Below are 18,618 nucleotides of genomic sequence, written 5' to 3' on the forward strand. Positions count from 1 at the left end.
GGTGAGCCATCACCACTCTGTGTCAAGGCGTTTGTATTGATTGCTCTGTTGTGTCACCGGAGGACCAGGTCATTTCTGACGCACCAGCAATGACGCCCACAACCCCCCATGGTCAGTCTGACCGACCTAGACAAATTGAGATGGGGTAGGAGGGAGTGCTAAAAACAGTTCGATGTTTACCAACTGATAGCGTACGAACCCACATTCCTCTGGTTGAGATAACTGCAGAGCTCTGGGAAGCAGACTGGGATCAGAGCCAAGCAGACGGGGACAGGAAATATAGTGCAATCAGGCAGTATTCACACTGAATACTATTTTATGTTGCAGCCTTATGCTAAAATGTTTTTTTTCTTTTCTTTTTTCTTTTCACATCAAACTACACACCATACCCCATAATTACAAAATAAAAACCAGATTTGTAATGATAAAACTGAATTTGCATAAGTATTCAGACTCTAACTCAGTACTAGCTGAGGCAGCTTTGGCAGTGAAGCAGTGATTTTCTGCCATACTTCTCTGCAGATCCTCTCAAGCTCTGTCATGTTGGATAAGGACTGTTGATGGAAAGCCATTTTCATGTTTCTGCAGGGATGTTTGATTTGATCTGTGCTCTGGCTAGGCCACTCAAGTACATTCGTCCCTAAACTTTTCTTGCATTGTCTTTTAAAAAGTAATACGCTCTATCTACTTGAAAAAATGAAAATTTGATGTTTATCTGCTTACCCCCAGAGCATCCAAGATGTAGGTGACTTTGTTTCTTCAGTAGAACACAAATGATGATTTTTAACTGCAACCACTGCCGTCTGTCAGTGGTATAATGCGAGTCAATGGTCACACAGTTTATAAGAGTCAATAAACATGCACAGACAAGTCCAAATTAAACCCTGTGGCTCGTGACGACACATTGATGTCCTAAGACACGAAACGATCGGTTTGTGCGAGAAAACGAACATTATTTATATAATTTTTTACCTCTAAAACACCACTATGTCCAACTGCGTTCAGCATTCGCTTAGCGATGTCTGATCGCGCTCTGACAACAGCAGTGATCTCTCGCGCTTGTACTTCAATGAGTGCCAGACATCACTGCCATTGTCAGAGCACGATCAGACCTCACCAAGCGAAGAGACAAACTGCCAAACTTAATAAAACACTGATCACCATAATGGCAACCAAATAAAATAAACATCAAAATCTAAACCTCTGTTAATTCATGTTTCTCTTTCCTTCAGTGATTCTGATTGTTATCATCAGGTGTCTTCAGTGTTGGCAATAAAAGATATTTTTGTTTAAATTTTACTAATTTTAAATGGTTGACATTTAAAGGGATAGTTCACCCAAAAATGAAAATTTGATGTTTATCTACTTACCCCCAGCACATCTAAGATGTAGGTGATTTTGTTTCTTCAGTAGAACATAAATGATGATTTTTAACTCCAACCGTTGCCGTCTGTCAGTCAAATAATGCATTGAAACGGTAACACCATCCATAAGAGTCAAATAAACAAGCACATACAAATCCAAATTAAACCCTGTGGCTCGTGATGACACATTGATGTCCTAAGACATGAAACGATCGGTTTGTGCGAGAAACCAAACAGTATTTTTTACCTCTAAAACACCACTATGTCCAACTGCGTTCAGCATTCGGTTAGTGAGGTCTGATCGCGCTCTGATGCTGAACGCAGTTGGACATAGTGGTGTTTTAGAGGTAAAAAATGATATAAATACTGTTTGGTTTCTCGCACAAACCAATCGTTTCGTGTCTTAGGACATCAATGTGTCGTCACGAGCCACAGGGTTTCATTTGGATTTGTCTGTCGTGTTTTTTTGACTCTTATTGATGGAGTTCCCATTGACACGCATTATTTGACTGACAGACGGCAACGGTTGGAGTTAAAAATCATCATTTGTGTTCTACTGATGAAATAAAGTCACCTACATCTTGGATGCCCTGGGGGTAAGCAGATAAACACCAAATTTTCATGTTTGGGTGAACTATCCCTTTAAGGAATTAAATTGATTAATTCTAACTCAATTCTATTTGTTGAATTAAATTAATAATATTGCTTGTAATCTGTTGCCAAAATTTTGTGGAGTAGAAATAAGGTATTACTTTTTACAGTAGCTATGAGCTTAGAGTGATTTTTCTGTTGGATCATGAACCTTTGGCCGGTCTGAGGTGCTGAGGACTCTGGACCAGGTTTTTATTAAGGATATTTCTGCATTTTGTGGCATTCAGCTTTCCTACTCTGAACAGTTTCCCAGTCCCTGCTCTGAAAAATACCCCCACAGCATAATGCTACCACCACCATTCAGTTCAATTCATAATTTGTATAGCGCTTTTCACAATACACATTGTTTCAAAGCAGCTTTACAGAAAATGCATGTTTCTACATTACAATTTTGAATAATCTGTTATCAGAGGTGACTGTGTCAAAGTAATGTCCATATGTTAAAAATGTACAGTTCTAAGATAATACAAATCATGCATTTGTATATGTATTCATGTAAGCAGAAACAATGAGCTCATTAAAGCAATTATTGCAAGTTGTGATCATAATGATTACAATATATATAACATTTGGCAGTGGTGTATGATTCAGAGTTGACGTCATCTGAAGTCCTCACAGGAGATGAAGTCATCACTTCACAGGTGTCGGGTCATCTGAAATCTTCTGGATCTAAACTGGAGCTGGCGTAATCTTTAGTTACGGATGGGTATCTCGAGGTAGAAAAAGAAAGCAAATGGAAAATAATTAGCGTAGCTGCTGTTCATAACATTTCAAGCAATAGATAGTCATGTGCATTAGATCTGATCTGATATAACTGTAGTACAAGATTATGAGGTGCATTATGTGAATGCTTGGCTAAGAGATATGTCTGTAATCTAGATTTAGGGCCAGATAACAGCTTGCACCAGCGCAAACAGTCTTTTGGCGTTAAAAACTACTGTTAGGATTTACTAAAGATTAGCTCTGAAAAGGTGTGGACACAGTTATTTTTCCAGCTGACCTTATTATATATGCATTTGTAGGAGTTTCCCTTTCAGATGCATTGATTTATGGTAGGAGAGTATTTAAATGAATCATGCAAGGTGATTTACTAAGGTTTAAGCTAGTCAATTTACTTTAGACATAACAATTACTATTCATATCAGATAATGGTGGAAATTATAACTTGGCAAGACTATTTACAGGCAAAGAGCTAGACCAAAGCAGAAAGGGGTTTACAACATGAACAATGTTTTGTGAGCCTATGTGCAGCAAATGCGATCCTATGCAAATTATGTTGATTTGTGTTTCATTTGGTTACTTTTGCTTTCCCTTTTTGCAGGCAAACTCTTTTTGGTTTGAGGTTCAGTTGTTCAATCAAATCCATCCAGACAGCTCTAAAATATAAAGAATTATTGCTTTTCATAGTGATTTAGGGAAGGCAAATACACAGTTTGCAAGATTGTTTTATGATGCACTCAATCATTATTTAAGTTTTGTTCATTTTGAACAAAGAAATAATTATGGAGGCCATTTTGCTCTTGGGAACCTTCAACGCAGCAGGAATTGTTTTGTAATCTTCCCCAGATCTGTGCCTCAAAACATTTGTGTGCACTGAAGGCAATTCCTTTGACCTCTTGGCTTGTTTTTTGCTCTGATATGCATTTTATCTGTGTGCCAATCATGTCCAATTAACTAAATTTGCAGAAGTGTACAATATCCTAAAGATGAGATGCACCTGGGCTAAATATTTGGTGTCATTGCAAAGGGTATGATGCAGTATTTTAGTTTTACGTTTTGAATACATTTTCAAAGTTATCATAAATTTGGTGTTTGCTTTTCATTATGGGTAGATTGATGTGAATAGGTCATTCAAAGCATTCAAACATAAGACTGCAACATTTAAAAAAAACTGCACTGACAATTGGACAAAATATCATTTTCATCTTTCTTTTGAATTGTAGATTACAGCCTGGGTTATAAAGTCACTATACTATCATTATTCTGCTAGGTAGCACAACAAAACTGACCAAAAAATATCACCATCAACACTTCACACTCTGCAAACTGCAATCTTCTTGCACTAAGAAGATCTCTCACATGATTGTGGTTAACAAGACAGGATGTGGCAGAACATCATATAATGATCATTAAAAATGGTGTACAACAGCTTCACTGCTGAAGAAAACAAAACGAGAACAAGGGAAAGAACACATTCAAAGGTGAGTGAAAGATATCTGACCAGAGATTCGTAGCGATGGTGAACAGTTGGATATTGACGTTGACCGTCCTCCTAAGCATCTTTGGGCCAGGATGTCACACAAAAGGTGAGTTTAATATATCATATATTGTAATATGATTACGATTACATCTCTTCATAAATGGTTTGGCCTTAGCATCATCTTATTGTAGCATAATTTGTTTGCAGATGACACTTATGTTTTACTGATTTTTTTTATTGCTAATGGAATGAGATTTATACATTTTGATGTGTGGCTTATGTGTCCAAATACAGGAGCCACTGTATTTGCTTCATGGTGAAAATGGTGGCCTTCTTTAAATCTGTCACAAAAACAGTCAAATGAATTATTGTGGCTTAGTTTTGTGGATAAACTGACAGTAACTGTTGATCAGATAGGGAAAATCTGTTTTTATATTCTGCCACTTTTTAGCACGATTCTTCCATGATTTAATGGAGCTCAAAATTGTTGTACAGCAGAATGAGGAATCTGTTCTTTCATGTGCATGTGATGATTTTGTGTTTGAAATATGACAAATATATGTAATAAAAGCTTCCTCTTAACCTTAACATTTGTGTTACAAAATCCATGTGCTGAGCGCTCACATTAATCTGTCACTAACTTGCTGTGCACTAACTGTCCTAGGAGATCAAGATATTGTATCACATCAGAATCAAGATGCTGCGATTGAAAAACATACAGGTCAGACAAAACACTTTTATTTATTTATTTATTTATTTAAAGCAGTATTGTTCATAAATAGGATACAAAATATGAAAATGAAAAGAAAAAAAAATAACAGAATGGCCAGTGAAAGGAGGAGATTGACCTAGTGAAAACATTGTTTGTCAACTTCAAGATGTCAAACTAAATATTATATGAAATGTATGTTACTTTTTTAAACAAAAAAACATTAAACTGTGTTACATCTTGTCAGAGCTGCCATGTATGTTGTAACTATTCTAGGGTTATAAAGAAGGAAGTGACACACCAACGGATAAAACTAGTCTGGCTTGGCAAGGAGAGATAATATATATATATATATATATATATATATATATATATATATATATATATATATATATATATATATATATATATATATATATATATATAAAATACCCAAATTGTATATTTATAATATTTAAAATATATTTTAACAATTTACCTCAACATGTCAAGTGCAGATCACATTTATTTATTTATTATTTTTTAATTTGTTTGTTTGTTTGAATAAACATACAGTTTACTTTAATTCAATATTTAATCTAATTTAGTATAATTACATTTTTCTTTTTTTTCTTTTTTTGTTGCAGTTTTCAAAGAGCGGACCTTTGTGGCGGACAGCGATGTCACTTTATGGTGTGCCGATAATGGCACTGATGTCAAATTGAATGAATTAATTTTTATTGTGTGGAACATCAGCATGCAAGGCAAAAAATGTTATCTTGGTTTGTCACCCGACCTGGGCCTGAACGACACTTGTAAGGATGGAAAGAAGCTGAACCACACTTCAGATTTTCCTTATTCATTCCCAAGATTTCAAAGGAAGACGAAGGATTTTACTTATGTGATTTATCATATAAAGGAGGAAGCAAATCTGTAAATATCTCTGTAAGCGGTGAGTACAAGCAGAATTTATTGTAAAAATATTGCAAAAACTGTGAAAATCTTTTTACATCATAGGTTGGCTAGTTTCATTGTATTTTGTATTTAGAGTAATTTATGTAATATATATTTATATACAATCTAAATTATAACAAAATTTAAATTTATATATAATTTATATTATATATATACAGTAAATACAGATTACATAAATTTCTTAAAACATTTCTGTTTATTTAAATGTGTATATATAAACACACACACACACACACACATATATATATATATATATATATATATATATATATATATATATATATATATATATATATATATATATATATATATATATATGTGTGTGTGTGTGTGTGTGTTTATATACAATTAAATATACACAGTATACGCACACATATATTATGTAAACACAAACTTTTATTTTGGAGGCGATTAATCACAATTCAAACGATTTTACAGCTGCAATTTAGAGCTATAAGCCAAAAGTATCATACCGATATTCAAATTAAATTAAAGTTGTTTGTTTTTAGTTACCCGACTGGAAACTCACCTGGACAGCAAAAATGGTCAGAGGATTGCTGTCTGTAAGACCACATATGAAGAGACGGCACCCACTCTTAATTGGGAACCTGCCTTGAACTTTTCTTTCACTAACACTTCTGTCACGAAGGTTGACACATTTTTCATTATGGAGAATCGCGTACTTCTGCTTGAATATGCGACCATCAGTAACATCACCTGCGTGGCCTCATACCCCTCTGTGTCTGGCTCTGTGCAGCAGAAGAGCACACTTGATCTTACAACACAAGGTGAATTTTACACACACTTTATTTCAAAAGGAACTGACAATTATTCTGCTACAAGCGTATTTACAGTACATTCAGAAACTATTCACACCGCTTAATGCTGTTTACATTTTGTTATGTTGCAGCCTTATGTTAAAATGCTTTAAATTATTTTTTTACACATCAATTTGCATTCCATGCCCCATAAATACAAAGCAAAAAAAAAAAAAAATTGTGATAACTTTATAAATTCATTAAAAAAAAACACCTAAAATATGACAACGCATAAGTATTCAAACCCTTAATTGAAGCACCTTTGGCAGTGATGCAGCCTTAAGTCATTTTAGCAATGATGCCACAAGCTTTGCACATCAGATCCTTGGACCGTCAGTAGACAGACATTTTCAGTTTTTGCTTTGCCATTATGGAGTGTGGATTATAGACTGATGTGGAAAATATATAATTTAAAAAATGTTAGCGTAAGGGTGCAACAAAAAATGTGAAAAGTAGGCTATTCAGGGGTCTGAATACTTTCTGAATGCACTGTAGCACTATAGGGTTACTACATTCAGGTCTCCAGGCTGATTAACCACCAGTGATGCCAGAAAAGACACCAGCCAGTGAGAGGAAACCACTGTACGCAGGGTGCATGACAGGAGAGGGAATGAATGTCCTTATCAAGCAGTGGCACTGGGCAGCGTGAAGACCATAAAAAGTCAAAACCATGTTGATTAACTGCTTGTCACCATAAACGGAGACAGCGCTCTAACGACTTCTCATTCTTTGTCTCTGGTTTCACTATATACACGGGCTCTTACACACATAGTATAGCCTACACAAAACAGCATGTCAAGGTAGGCTATTGTTCATATAAGTTCACATGATAACAATGTACTAAAAACTGAAAAGTTTTTTCTTTATACAGATGACAACATTATCAAAACTATCCACGGATCTCTGAAAATGACTAAAAACGTTGTATTACGTATGCCAGACAAGTAGTTGGCGATTTTGTAAATAAAGACTATGCGCCTGTGCATACGCATTCTTATACAGAGCACTCGCCTCGCGCATGCATATCCACCTTATTTTTACAGTTTACTGCAGTTTGATATTCCTCTCATTATTTCCCTATAGCAGCTAATAAATAAAACACCTTATTTCCGCATTGAAAAATAAGGTGGATATACGCATGTGCATGCCGTCACCGTTTTCACAGATTCACACATTTTTGTAGTTTACATGGAACATCAAAAACTTCCACTTTAAAACTCGTTTTCGTTTTCAGGCCACCAAAACGCCATTGTCATGTAAATGAATGGACAAGGAAAAGTGCATCCATTTTTATAAATATGAGCGTTGGCGTGGATTTAAGCATATGCACACTCTAAGATCAAATCTGTGCTTACGCATGCTTTATAAATGAGGCCCATGGTGTGTACAAGTAGACACTGTTTCTAGGCAAATTGTCTGTCTGTATGCTTATGTGTTGTACATTGACTAGTATAAAGGAGAGCCTCTTCATGATTGTCAGCCACGTCTGCAATAACAACAATGAGATAATCAAGAGTAACATGAGTGTGACTGCACAGCTATTTACCCATTCATTAGTTAATAGAAATCTTGTTAAGTTTTGTGCAGGGAGTTTTTCCACATCTAAATTGTGTTCTTTTTCTCCAACAACTTCTGGGGCCGTACAGGAATAAGGTTTTGTCTCAGAATGAAGGACGAAACACCCGAGAAGAGATGAAGAAATACAGAAGCATAAACAGGATGTGGGTGGCAAAAATAGGCACGATAAGAAAGTGAACCGGAGGGAGGTGTTTACCTGAGAACTGCTGACATTACATTTTAACATAGAGCATCTGAAGAAGTAGAGCAAAAGCACCAAAGAGGGCATTAAAAATGTCCATAATTATCTTAGTTTTATGTTCTTTTTTGTCTTGAATGAAAATGCAATTACATTTTTATTTGGCCTTTGAGTCAACCGAATTTAGTAATATAATCCAACATTTTGCTTGTGCTGTCTTTCTTTTATATAAATGCCCCGTGATTTGATATTGTTTTATATAATGCCAAGACATTTAAGTGTAATTTAAGAGTCCAAATGGTTTTGGGGCAATTGTAAAGCTAGCAGTTATTTGAAGAAGTCTCACAAATGTCCACAAATCCTTTTTTAAAAAAAGAAATGAGATGCATAAAACACGTTGTTGCCAAACTTCTCTTTTCCCCTTTATTTGTAGTGAATTGATTTCATTGTTTACACTTACGCAATAAATTCCAAAGCTATAATTGTGTGTGCGTGTGTGTGTTTTGAAAGAGAGATTATATCTGTTCAGACTGGAGAGGTCAGGTAACAGAGTTCTCACCAACTAGCTCACCATCAGCTCTTATTTAACTTGTATGGATGAAGTCAATCAATGTTCCTAACATTTCTAACCCCCACCCATTACCCACTGCCTGAAAACCAATTATGCTGACTCTAAACCATGAGCATAATTGCATATTATCCAACGAAACTGAAGTAACTGTGGAATAGTACTTAGTAAACTGATCTACCAGTAACTGTAATCTAGGGCATTGTGACTTTATGAAGGGTCATGAGATTCATCGAAGACAGGCCTAGGTTTGTTTATACTGAAAGGGCCTGAACAATGAATTTACGTCATGGGAAATCTGGAGTCATTAATTCTCGGCAGCTTCCTGAAAAGAAAAGAAAAAAGACAGGAGCTTATATTCTGAAATTCTTTAACAGCATGTTATGGTATATATTAAGATTAAGAGATTACACAATTAAGAGATTCAATTTATACAATTGAAATACAAAATAAAGTTAAATTGAATATAATTTTTTCAGGGAAGGTATGCCAATTTATGGGATCTGATTAAAAGTGAAAAGTATGTGAAAATGACAATCCCTAGAAAACAACAGCAAAAGATTGTTAAAAGAGAATATTAATTAAAAAAAATACATTTTGGAAATTTATTTTACAGTGCCGTTGTTACATTGTAATTACTCAAATAAGTACTGAGTAATATTAATTAACTACATGTACTTACTATAGAGTTACAGTTAGGGTTAGGGTTTGGTTTAGGGTTAGTTACAAATTAGTAATTATGCATAATTTACTGTTAGTACTATAGTAAGTACATATAGTAATGTGTAATGTGGATAACATTTATTTTACAGTGTCATTGTTACATATTACATGTAGTTACTGTAGTATTAACTATAGATTATGCATAATAAATTAACCCTAAACCAAATCCATATTCTAACCCTAACCCTATTGTAACTACATGTAGTTAATTATAATTACTCTGTACTTAAATGTATAAATACACTGTAACATGGACACCTTAAAATAAAGTGTAACCATAAAGTGTAACCATTAAAAGGAATATTGTGGAAAATTGATAAACAGCATTATGAAAAATTATTTGTGATAAAATTATATGTTAAAATGATAAAATATAAGTTAAAGGCACAACATGTACGATTTTTGTATTGAAATATCCAAAAACCTCTTGAACAATGTTATATATTTTGTTGACTTGTGTACTTACATTATCCTCAATGTTTCCAAGAATGTTTAAATCCAGAGAAATAATCAGTTTTAACAGGACATGGACCATGTCCGTATGTCGCCTATCAATCACATCATACCGGCGTTACCCTCGATTTTATCCATTTTATTTTTGTGGAAACCATGGAAACACCGAAAACGCTTTAAAAATTTATGTTTTATTAGACAAGGGAACAACTGTTTGCATACATTTATAGACAGAAAACTACAGCTCACACGTTTAGTCTTATTGTTTGAATCTCGTTTTCTTGATTATATTCATCATTATTGCAGATGAATCGCCTTCGATAATGAACGCGATATTGCGTAGCTTATCAGTGAACTACAGCGGTGTCTATTAAATGCCACTCCATTTGAAAGCAGGTGATGGCGATTTAGCGGTAATCAGGGAACCGGCTTTACTGACGAAATGCGCGTGACAATTGCATGCGATATATTGCCCAGCCCTAATATATATAAGGATATTCTAAAATCAATCTAGTGCAATCAAGTGTCTCATAGCAGCCACCAAGGGAACGCATGGAGAAACGCTATAACATAATTTTCAACACACTCAAGTATATCTAATATGATAAAACAGTGCTGCTTTACCCCACATACTCTTGACCGGAAGAAGCGGAAGCGGCGACTGTGGCATAATAAAAGTTGCGCTACTCTCGAGTCATGTGTTGCACTCGTCTCTCATTAGCAATCGAGACGCAATATGTAGCATTAATGCAGCAATATACTACATTAATGTTAATAATCTCATCAAGAACAAGATTCTTTCCCTTGGCTGTGAGGTGAAGATGACATCTCCTGTGATTCTTTGCTCAATCTCGACGTCATCAAGCTAAATCTTTGTTTTGAATAGGCGACCTCTAGTGGCGAAAACTTACATATTGTGTCTTTAACTTGTAGATTGAAGACTGAAGACTAGAAATTCAGTTTTCAACAAGACCTGTCACTTGTTACATATATTAAGCAGCACAACTGTTTTCAACATTGATAATAATAAGAAATGTTTCTTGAGCAAATCAGCATATTAGAATGATTTCTGAAGGATCATGTGACTCTGAAGACTGGAGTAACGATGCTGAAAATTTAGCTTTACATCACAGGAATAACACAACAGGAGTTGTTTTAAACTGTAATTACACAAATGAACATTTAAACTGTAGCTTTGTTACTTTTAGACCAGGGGTGTCCAGACTCATTCCTGGAGGGCCACTGTCCAAACTTGCCTCAACACACCTGCCTGGAAGTTTCTAGTATGCCTAAAACCTTGATTAGCTGGTTCAGGTGTGTTTAACTCTTGGAGCGAAACTTCAGGAGCAGTCTTTTAGCTTCAAGAGCTGAGAATGACTTTCATGATTTAGACTTTTTTTTGTCATCCTGTTAACAGCACGTTTCCAAACATTTGCTCTGATTACCGCAACACCATCTAAACGCCTTCATGAGAATGTGTTCTTTATATTTAGGTGTTTAAATGGTCATTATCCCTGGCTTGAGAGCGTCTACTCAAACCCTGATTCTTGACATTAAGTTAATGTGGAAAGTAACCTAATTTGGTCCGAACTCTGAATCCTCCATTGACACAGAAATGCGTAAGAGGTGATTTTTTACGACACCACTCGGGTCAGAGTACGTAAGGCTAGAAGACTCTGCTGTGCTGGCCTCTGGAGAACTTTATGCTCATTTTCCCCTCTCATTTGCACATTATGACATTTCAGTCATCTGATATTCTTACTGCTAATAATACAGATGTACAAAGAGCTACTTTTACAGTTTTTAAAGGTCATTCACATTGGTTAAAAACATAGGATAACTTTAGGATTTCTCTTCAGGGCTGTAACTGAAACAACACTTAAGAGAAAAGAATATCAACATGATGTGCCAGTAAACAACAGAGCTGAGGATAAACAACGTTTTACAGCCTCATTGCCTTAACACAAGTGACCCCTGCAGGGCATTCATGGTGTTATAAGAATGCAACTACCCTTTTAACTATTCAGCATATGATTTAAATTATCAGTATCTAAAGATTATTCAGAGAGAACAAAATTCAACAAGTGTGAGTGAGATATTAAAATAATATAAAAAATATTTAATATTACATTTTAAAATATATTAAATATCTTACATACTTGATAGCTCAAATATCAGAATAACAGGCAGAAACACACACACACAAAATAAAAAAGATTTTATGCTACAAGAGTAATCATACAATATAAGACACTAACTCTCTGGCCATACGCTCCAAACACAAACGATTGGAAGATGAGTAAAGTCAACTAGTCTAGATGGGGGTTTCAATCTTTCTGATGCCACAATCCCCCGAATATGATCATCCATGTGTGGAAAATTTAAAAGGCATCTTTTTTTTTAACCACCCATGTGGCCTACTTCCCTATACTATATTGGAGCGAAAAACAGCATGTGACAAAATAAGTATGTCCGAATCCACAGTAGGTAGGCAAAAAAGTACCCAAATGAGCTACTTCTTCTGGTGAGATTCTGAAATGGGCATACGATGGACACCTTATGGCAGATTACATTCATACTATACCATACATTTTTAGCGCTTGCAAAGTAAGTACCTATTCGTGAGGATGCGATTTTGGACGCAGCCCCAATTTATACACAGATAAATGAATATTATAAATATAGAATTAGTTTCTATTGAGTTACATTATTATATTTTTTCTACTCATTATAATAATGTACTGTTAAATGGATTATTTAATTTTAATCAAATTTGTATATGTTTATATTAATCACACATTTTATTTATTTATTTGAATCTGTTTAAAAAATTTAATGGATTTTTTTATTTTAACCCTCTGACCCTCTTCGGTCACTTTTGACCAAAAAATTTTATATTTTGAAATGTTAAAAATCGTAGCTTCATCGGAATGAGATGACACTTGGTGACTTTTGCTGCATTAGCGATATGAACACACACACAAAATAAAATAACATTAAAAAAAAAATTGTCACACTCACCTTCCTTGCGGTCAAAAATGACCGACATAGGAAAAGAATGGGAAATACGAAAAAATACGAAAACTCAGAGAATCTTTTGTTGGTACAAACTACAATTCAGCCACAGAAAAAAAGTGCACAGCAATGAAGGGGTGACACTCCTAAATGCCAAGAGCGCGAAATAGACAAATTAATAAATGCAAAAAAGTTAAATTAATGCAAAAACCAACACTTCAAATCAACATTTCAAAAAAAAAAAAAAAAAAATCTAAAACTTAACAAAAAGTCGTCTTTGAGAATGTCTAACTGTGTGTTCACACCGCCGGCGGCGAGAGCGTCAAAGTGACGCTAGTCATTCATTTTCAATGAGAGCCGGCGGCGAGCTCCGGCGAGAGCGGCGCGGCGCGTCTTGGACGGTGAGAGCGTCGAGGAGAGTTGAAATCAGGTTAACTTTATGGTAATGAGCTATGACGCGGTTCGGCGGCAACCAATTGGAATGTAGAGGTCCTCGCTTGAGAGGCTTCCGATTGGTTGATGCGACTTGTCATTTATTTTGACCCTCCCGTCGGCGGCGGTTTGAACGAACAGTACAGCGTTGTTGGCAGGGCGGCCAAGGCGACTGTTGACGCTCTCGCCGGCGGCGGTGTGAACGCACGGTAAGTATAAACCCAAATCCAAAACTTAAAAATAAGTATTTGTGTCTAAAAACCACTAGAGAACTTATAAGCCACTTTATATAGAACTATATAGGAATCTAGTGGTTACACCATGGCATTACACAAGTTTTTCTTTTTTTACCCCCACCAGATGGCACTAATCTACCTTAAAAAAAAAAAAAAAAAAAAAACTTTTTTAAATACCTTGTCTCTATTTTAACATGGAATACTGTTTTAATTGAAAAATAATTTAAAAATATAATAGAAAAACAAATTGTGTATTATTTTCAATGGGGGAAAATAGCTAATAAAAATGGTATAAATATTGCATAGTATCATAAAATACCCTCAAAATTCTATAAAATAATCAAAAAATATTATTGAACAAAAATTATACAAAAAATAATATTACAAAAAAGTTACATTTCAAGGCTTCAGTCACTTTTGACTGTAAAGAAGGCAAGTGTGACTCCTAAATGAAGAGGGCCAGAGCGGGTTAATCACATTTTATTTATTTATTTATTTATTTTTCCCTCTAGACTTTTCCACAGAGCCCAGTTCAAAAATCCCTGGTTTAAAGTTTTTTTTTTCTGTATTTTTATAAACTTAAAACCAAACTCCACTAAATCCAAGCCTAAACCTAACATAAACATGCCGGTCATTTACCGAGTTTCAGCCCCTGAAATGACCGTTGAAGTCTTGCTATCAAGCGCCATCGAGCGTCCGCTAAGTGCACGACCGTGTGGCAAATAATCCTACGTTAAACGCTTCGCTCATGAATATTAATTAGTATTTGCGTGCCTAGACACTTTGTTGGAAGGTCACGGAGCAACGTCAGCGCAAGGTAATTCATATTCATGAGCTCAGCCTCCGCCATAGAAGCGTCACTGGTCCTGCACAAATCACTACAAACACGTACCTGAGTAACTTTTCTCAGCTGCCCAGACTTTTAATTCTTAAAACTAGGATACACTAATTCTTAAAAACGAATTTCTACCGCTCTATCAAGCTCTTAAATGCGTGTGAAAACATGCTGAATCCTTCTTCAAACGGCGAGTCGTCTCATGCAGTGGTGAACTATGTTGAGGAGTATCTGGAGCTGGTCGAGTCTTTGCCCCTGGACCTACAGAGATGTGTGTCTCTCATGAAGGAAATAGATGCCAGATATCAAGGTGAGAGAATACGGACACTTACTCTTAGCAGAAGTGTAAGAAGAAAACACTGCATTTGTTTGAGCAACGGGTGTTAGATGTCACACTAGCTAGCTGGCTAGCGGCTAACTGTTAGCACGTGAAACTCGCAAGTTCCCCCCCGATTGAGAGGTTAAAGCCACAAAGTTGATACAGTATGCATGTTAAATGTATTTCTCATTTATATCTTAAATATTGTCATTTATATTTATATTGTAGCGACTGTGAAGTCACTACCTATCCAGTTCGGATGGAGGGGGTTTGGCAGCTTCTAGAGCGCCATAAACTTCCTGTTTAAATAATTATGTATTTTAACATTGCATTTGTGTGTTAGTGTTGTGTAAATAGTCTTTGAAATATCACAAAGACAGCATACATGCGCATATATGTCCAAAGACGTCTGTGTCAACTGCGTGTAAAACATGTTAAGACGCTACAGACAAAATCATTGTTTTTTTTTTTTGTTTTTTGTTTTTTTTCATGCCCTTTGGTCAGTTTTAAGATTTTTGGGCCACATTTCCGTTTATTTTATTACATTTTATTCATTTGCGTATGGCAATTTTAATTACAATACATATATTTAAAGGCCGTCTTGTCAAAATGTAGCACTTAACAAACTTTCCAGTTTTATTACTATTTATATGTTTGTTCATATATTATTCGCCTCATTTATTCTTAAAATATGTTGATTTTTTTTTTTTTTCTGGCTGTTTGTTGACAGTATTCTGATTTATGGAGTGATAAAACGAGATCAAAAATCCCTTCTGTAAAAGCCTAATATGTAGACAAAATGAAATAAGAATTTTGAACCTGACTTCAGATGCCAAATGTATGCAAATTAGTGCATGCATATTTAATTAGATAACATGGCATTTGCATAATTGAAACAGCACTGTAATGCAATTTTTTTTTTTTTTTTTTTTGTACTATGATCAATAAACTGTGGAAGTATAGTTATAATAGTTGAAATATTTACCCAGTTCACCTGTGGTGACAAAAAAGCTTCCTTGTAATGTTTTACTGGAGGTTAAATAAAAAAAACAAAAATAGTGCATAGATTGACACACAGTAACAGTAAACCAGTGTTAAATTTGACAGCAAATTTTGATTTAGTTTTAGTCATAGTCTTTTGACTAAAATGTCATTTAGTTTTAGTGATATTTTAGCCATCGGAAATTGTTTTAGTTTTAGTCGACTAAATCTACAGTAGATAAAATCTAATTTAGTTAAATTGTAATGCATTAAGTAAACATTTCTCAAACAATATACAGATCCAATACACTGATATACATCTGATATTCTCCAAACTGTTTATGTTCACTTAAGATAACCAACTAAAGCATAGAAACTAGATGAAATAAAATAAGTTTGCATTTTTTATATATTTATTTTTTGTTTCAGTTAACGTTTATTTAATGAAGTTTTTATGGTTTTAGGGTTAGTTAACTATAATAACCCTTATTGTACTTGTAAAGTATATTGAATAATGTGTCAAAAATGTTCTTAGATACAGTAGTTTACTATGAATCAAATAGAAATTAAATTAAATACAGTTTATTGTGTAAAAAAAATAACAATAATGACCAGGGAAAATTAATAATTAAATACACCGTGATTCTTATTCTGAAGTGTCTACAATCTGCACTGTAGCAGGCTGCTTATTTAAGTTCAGATGAGGGAGATAAAATATGCATTCTTACAACTGTCTAAAACATACTACCATATAAAAATCGTGTAGTAAACATTGTCATAATTCATCAACATTAGCTTATAAGCAATCGATTGGCATAAATGTGCGCTACTCATTAATTGCGAAGCAGTCTGAAGTGCTGCTGGGCAAGCCTGTAGAGCACGCAACAGCGCCGCTTTTTCCCGCGGTTAGATCAGCACGTTACACTTCAAATGTGCACATCTTCCACACAGGACAGCAGTCCCGACTGGATATCTTCCCAAATCGTCCCTCTCTTTCATTTTCATCTCGTTTTTATTCGTTGATGAAAATTAGAGTAGGTTTTAGTCATAGTTTTTGTCATTCAAAATGCATTTTTATTTAGTCATCGTCTCGTTTTCGTCCGTGAAAAAATGTTGTTGACAAATTATTCGATGAAATTAACACTGTAGTAAACATTGTGCCACTATTGTTGTAGGGCTGCAACTAACGACTATTTTGATGATCGATTAATCTATCAATTATTTTTAAGATTAGTCTAATTATTTTTGATCAATCGATTAATCCTTTAGTTTTAACTACCGCCATTATTTCTGCCATTAATCTTTTGATTTTTTTTTTTATTAAAACATTTTCTCATAAAATACACATTTAAAAAAAAATACCAACATAAAAACAAAGTGCCAAGAACATATTCCACGCAAATTGACATATTTTCACAATCTACGTAATCAATTACGTCGACACTTCATTCCAGCCCTATATGGTTGTTTTTTCTTTTTAACATTAATCCTGGTTTATTGATCTTGCAGAGATCCTCGATGAATTGGACGAGGCTTATGAAAAGCACAGGCATGAATCAGACCCTGTGCAGAGGCGGCGTCTGCTTCACTGCATCCAGCGCTCTTTGATCCGCACAGAAGAACTCGGTGACGAAAAGATTCAGATCGCGGGCCAAATGGTGGAAATGGTGGAGAATCGCAGCCGGCAGCTTGAGTGGAAGGGTGAGCTTTTCCAGGCCTGCCAGGACTCGCCGGAGAGCACCGTATCGGTGGGCAGCGCCCCCAGTGCCATTACAACCGTAACTATGACACCACTTTCTGCTTCAATGCTCTCGGCCAGTAAGCCGTGTGCGGACCGTAGACGAGACGAGACACCGAGTTCAGTTGACAAATCTGGCGGAAAGCGTTCACGCAGGCAGAAAAATGGTTCGGAGAACCGGGAAAACTCCAATTACAGCATGGAGCACAATGAGGAGGTTGCTTCAGGCGTGCCAAAAGAGAAGAAGGCCAAGACGTCGTCCACGTCATCGAAGAAGAAGAAGAGGTCTAAAAGCAAACAGGACAGGGAGCCGTCGCCGACAGACCTGCCGATCGATCCCAATGAACCCACTTACTGCCTGTGTGAGCAAGTGTCTTATGGAGAGATGATCGGTTGTGATAATGATGAATGCACTATTGAATGGTTTCACTTCTCTTGTGTTGGCCTGCACCATAAGCCCAAAGGAAAATGGTACTGTCCAAAGTGCAGAGGAGACAATGAGAAGACGATGGACAAAGCATTAGAAAGGTCGAAAAAAGAACGAGCGTATAACAGGTAGTGACACGTGTACCTGGTTGCCATGAAATGTTTTTCTATTCAGGAGTTTAGTACCCAGTTTTGAGAGGCCTGTGATGTTATGACTAGAGTTGGTCATCAGTTAGTATATCTTTTAGGGATATATTTGAGATAGGGTTCACTTATCAGCTACTTAGTTATCATTGTTCTGCAGTATTGGAGGTATCCTGTTCATCTATCCACAAGACACGGTAATGCATTTTTGTAAAAAATCATTTTCAACTATCATTTTGTATTTATGCGTTGCATAACTGTACATATGTTCATTAAAATAAACCATGCTTATTGTA

General features: G+C 35.4%; 1 protein-coding gene and 1 long non-coding RNA gene across 2 annotated transcripts; both read left to right on the plus strand.

Annotated features, from left to right (window-relative positions):
- The first annotated feature begins 4,157 nt into the window (after positions 1 to 4,157).
- On the plus strand, positions 4,158 to 8,934 carry LOC125269974. Its single transcript, XR_007185227.1, has 5 exons — positions 4,158 to 4,321; positions 4,880 to 4,936; positions 5,551 to 5,855; positions 6,388 to 6,666; positions 8,343 to 8,934. It is a non-coding gene; the product is annotated as an uncharacterized LOC125269974 (long non-coding RNA).
- Positions 8,935 to 14,690: 5,756 nt separating this feature from the next.
- On the plus strand, positions 14,691 to 18,618 carry ing1 (inhibitor of growth family, member 1). The gene is made up of 2 exons (XM_048193101.1): positions 14,691 to 15,024; positions 17,524 to 18,618. Exons 1-2 carry the CDS (start codon positions 14,883 to 14,885, stop codon positions 18,309 to 18,311), a joined length of 930 nt encoding a protein of 309 aa, XP_048049058.1. The 5' UTR covers positions 14,691 to 14,882; the 3' UTR covers positions 18,312 to 18,618.

Source organism: Megalobrama amblycephala, linkage group LG6, assembly GCF_018812025.1.
Source record: "Megalobrama amblycephala isolate DHTTF-2021 linkage group LG6, ASM1881202v1, whole genome shotgun sequence".
In the NCBI taxonomy this organism is placed as follows: domain Eukaryota; kingdom Metazoa; phylum Chordata; class Actinopteri; order Cypriniformes; family Xenocyprididae; genus Megalobrama; species Megalobrama amblycephala.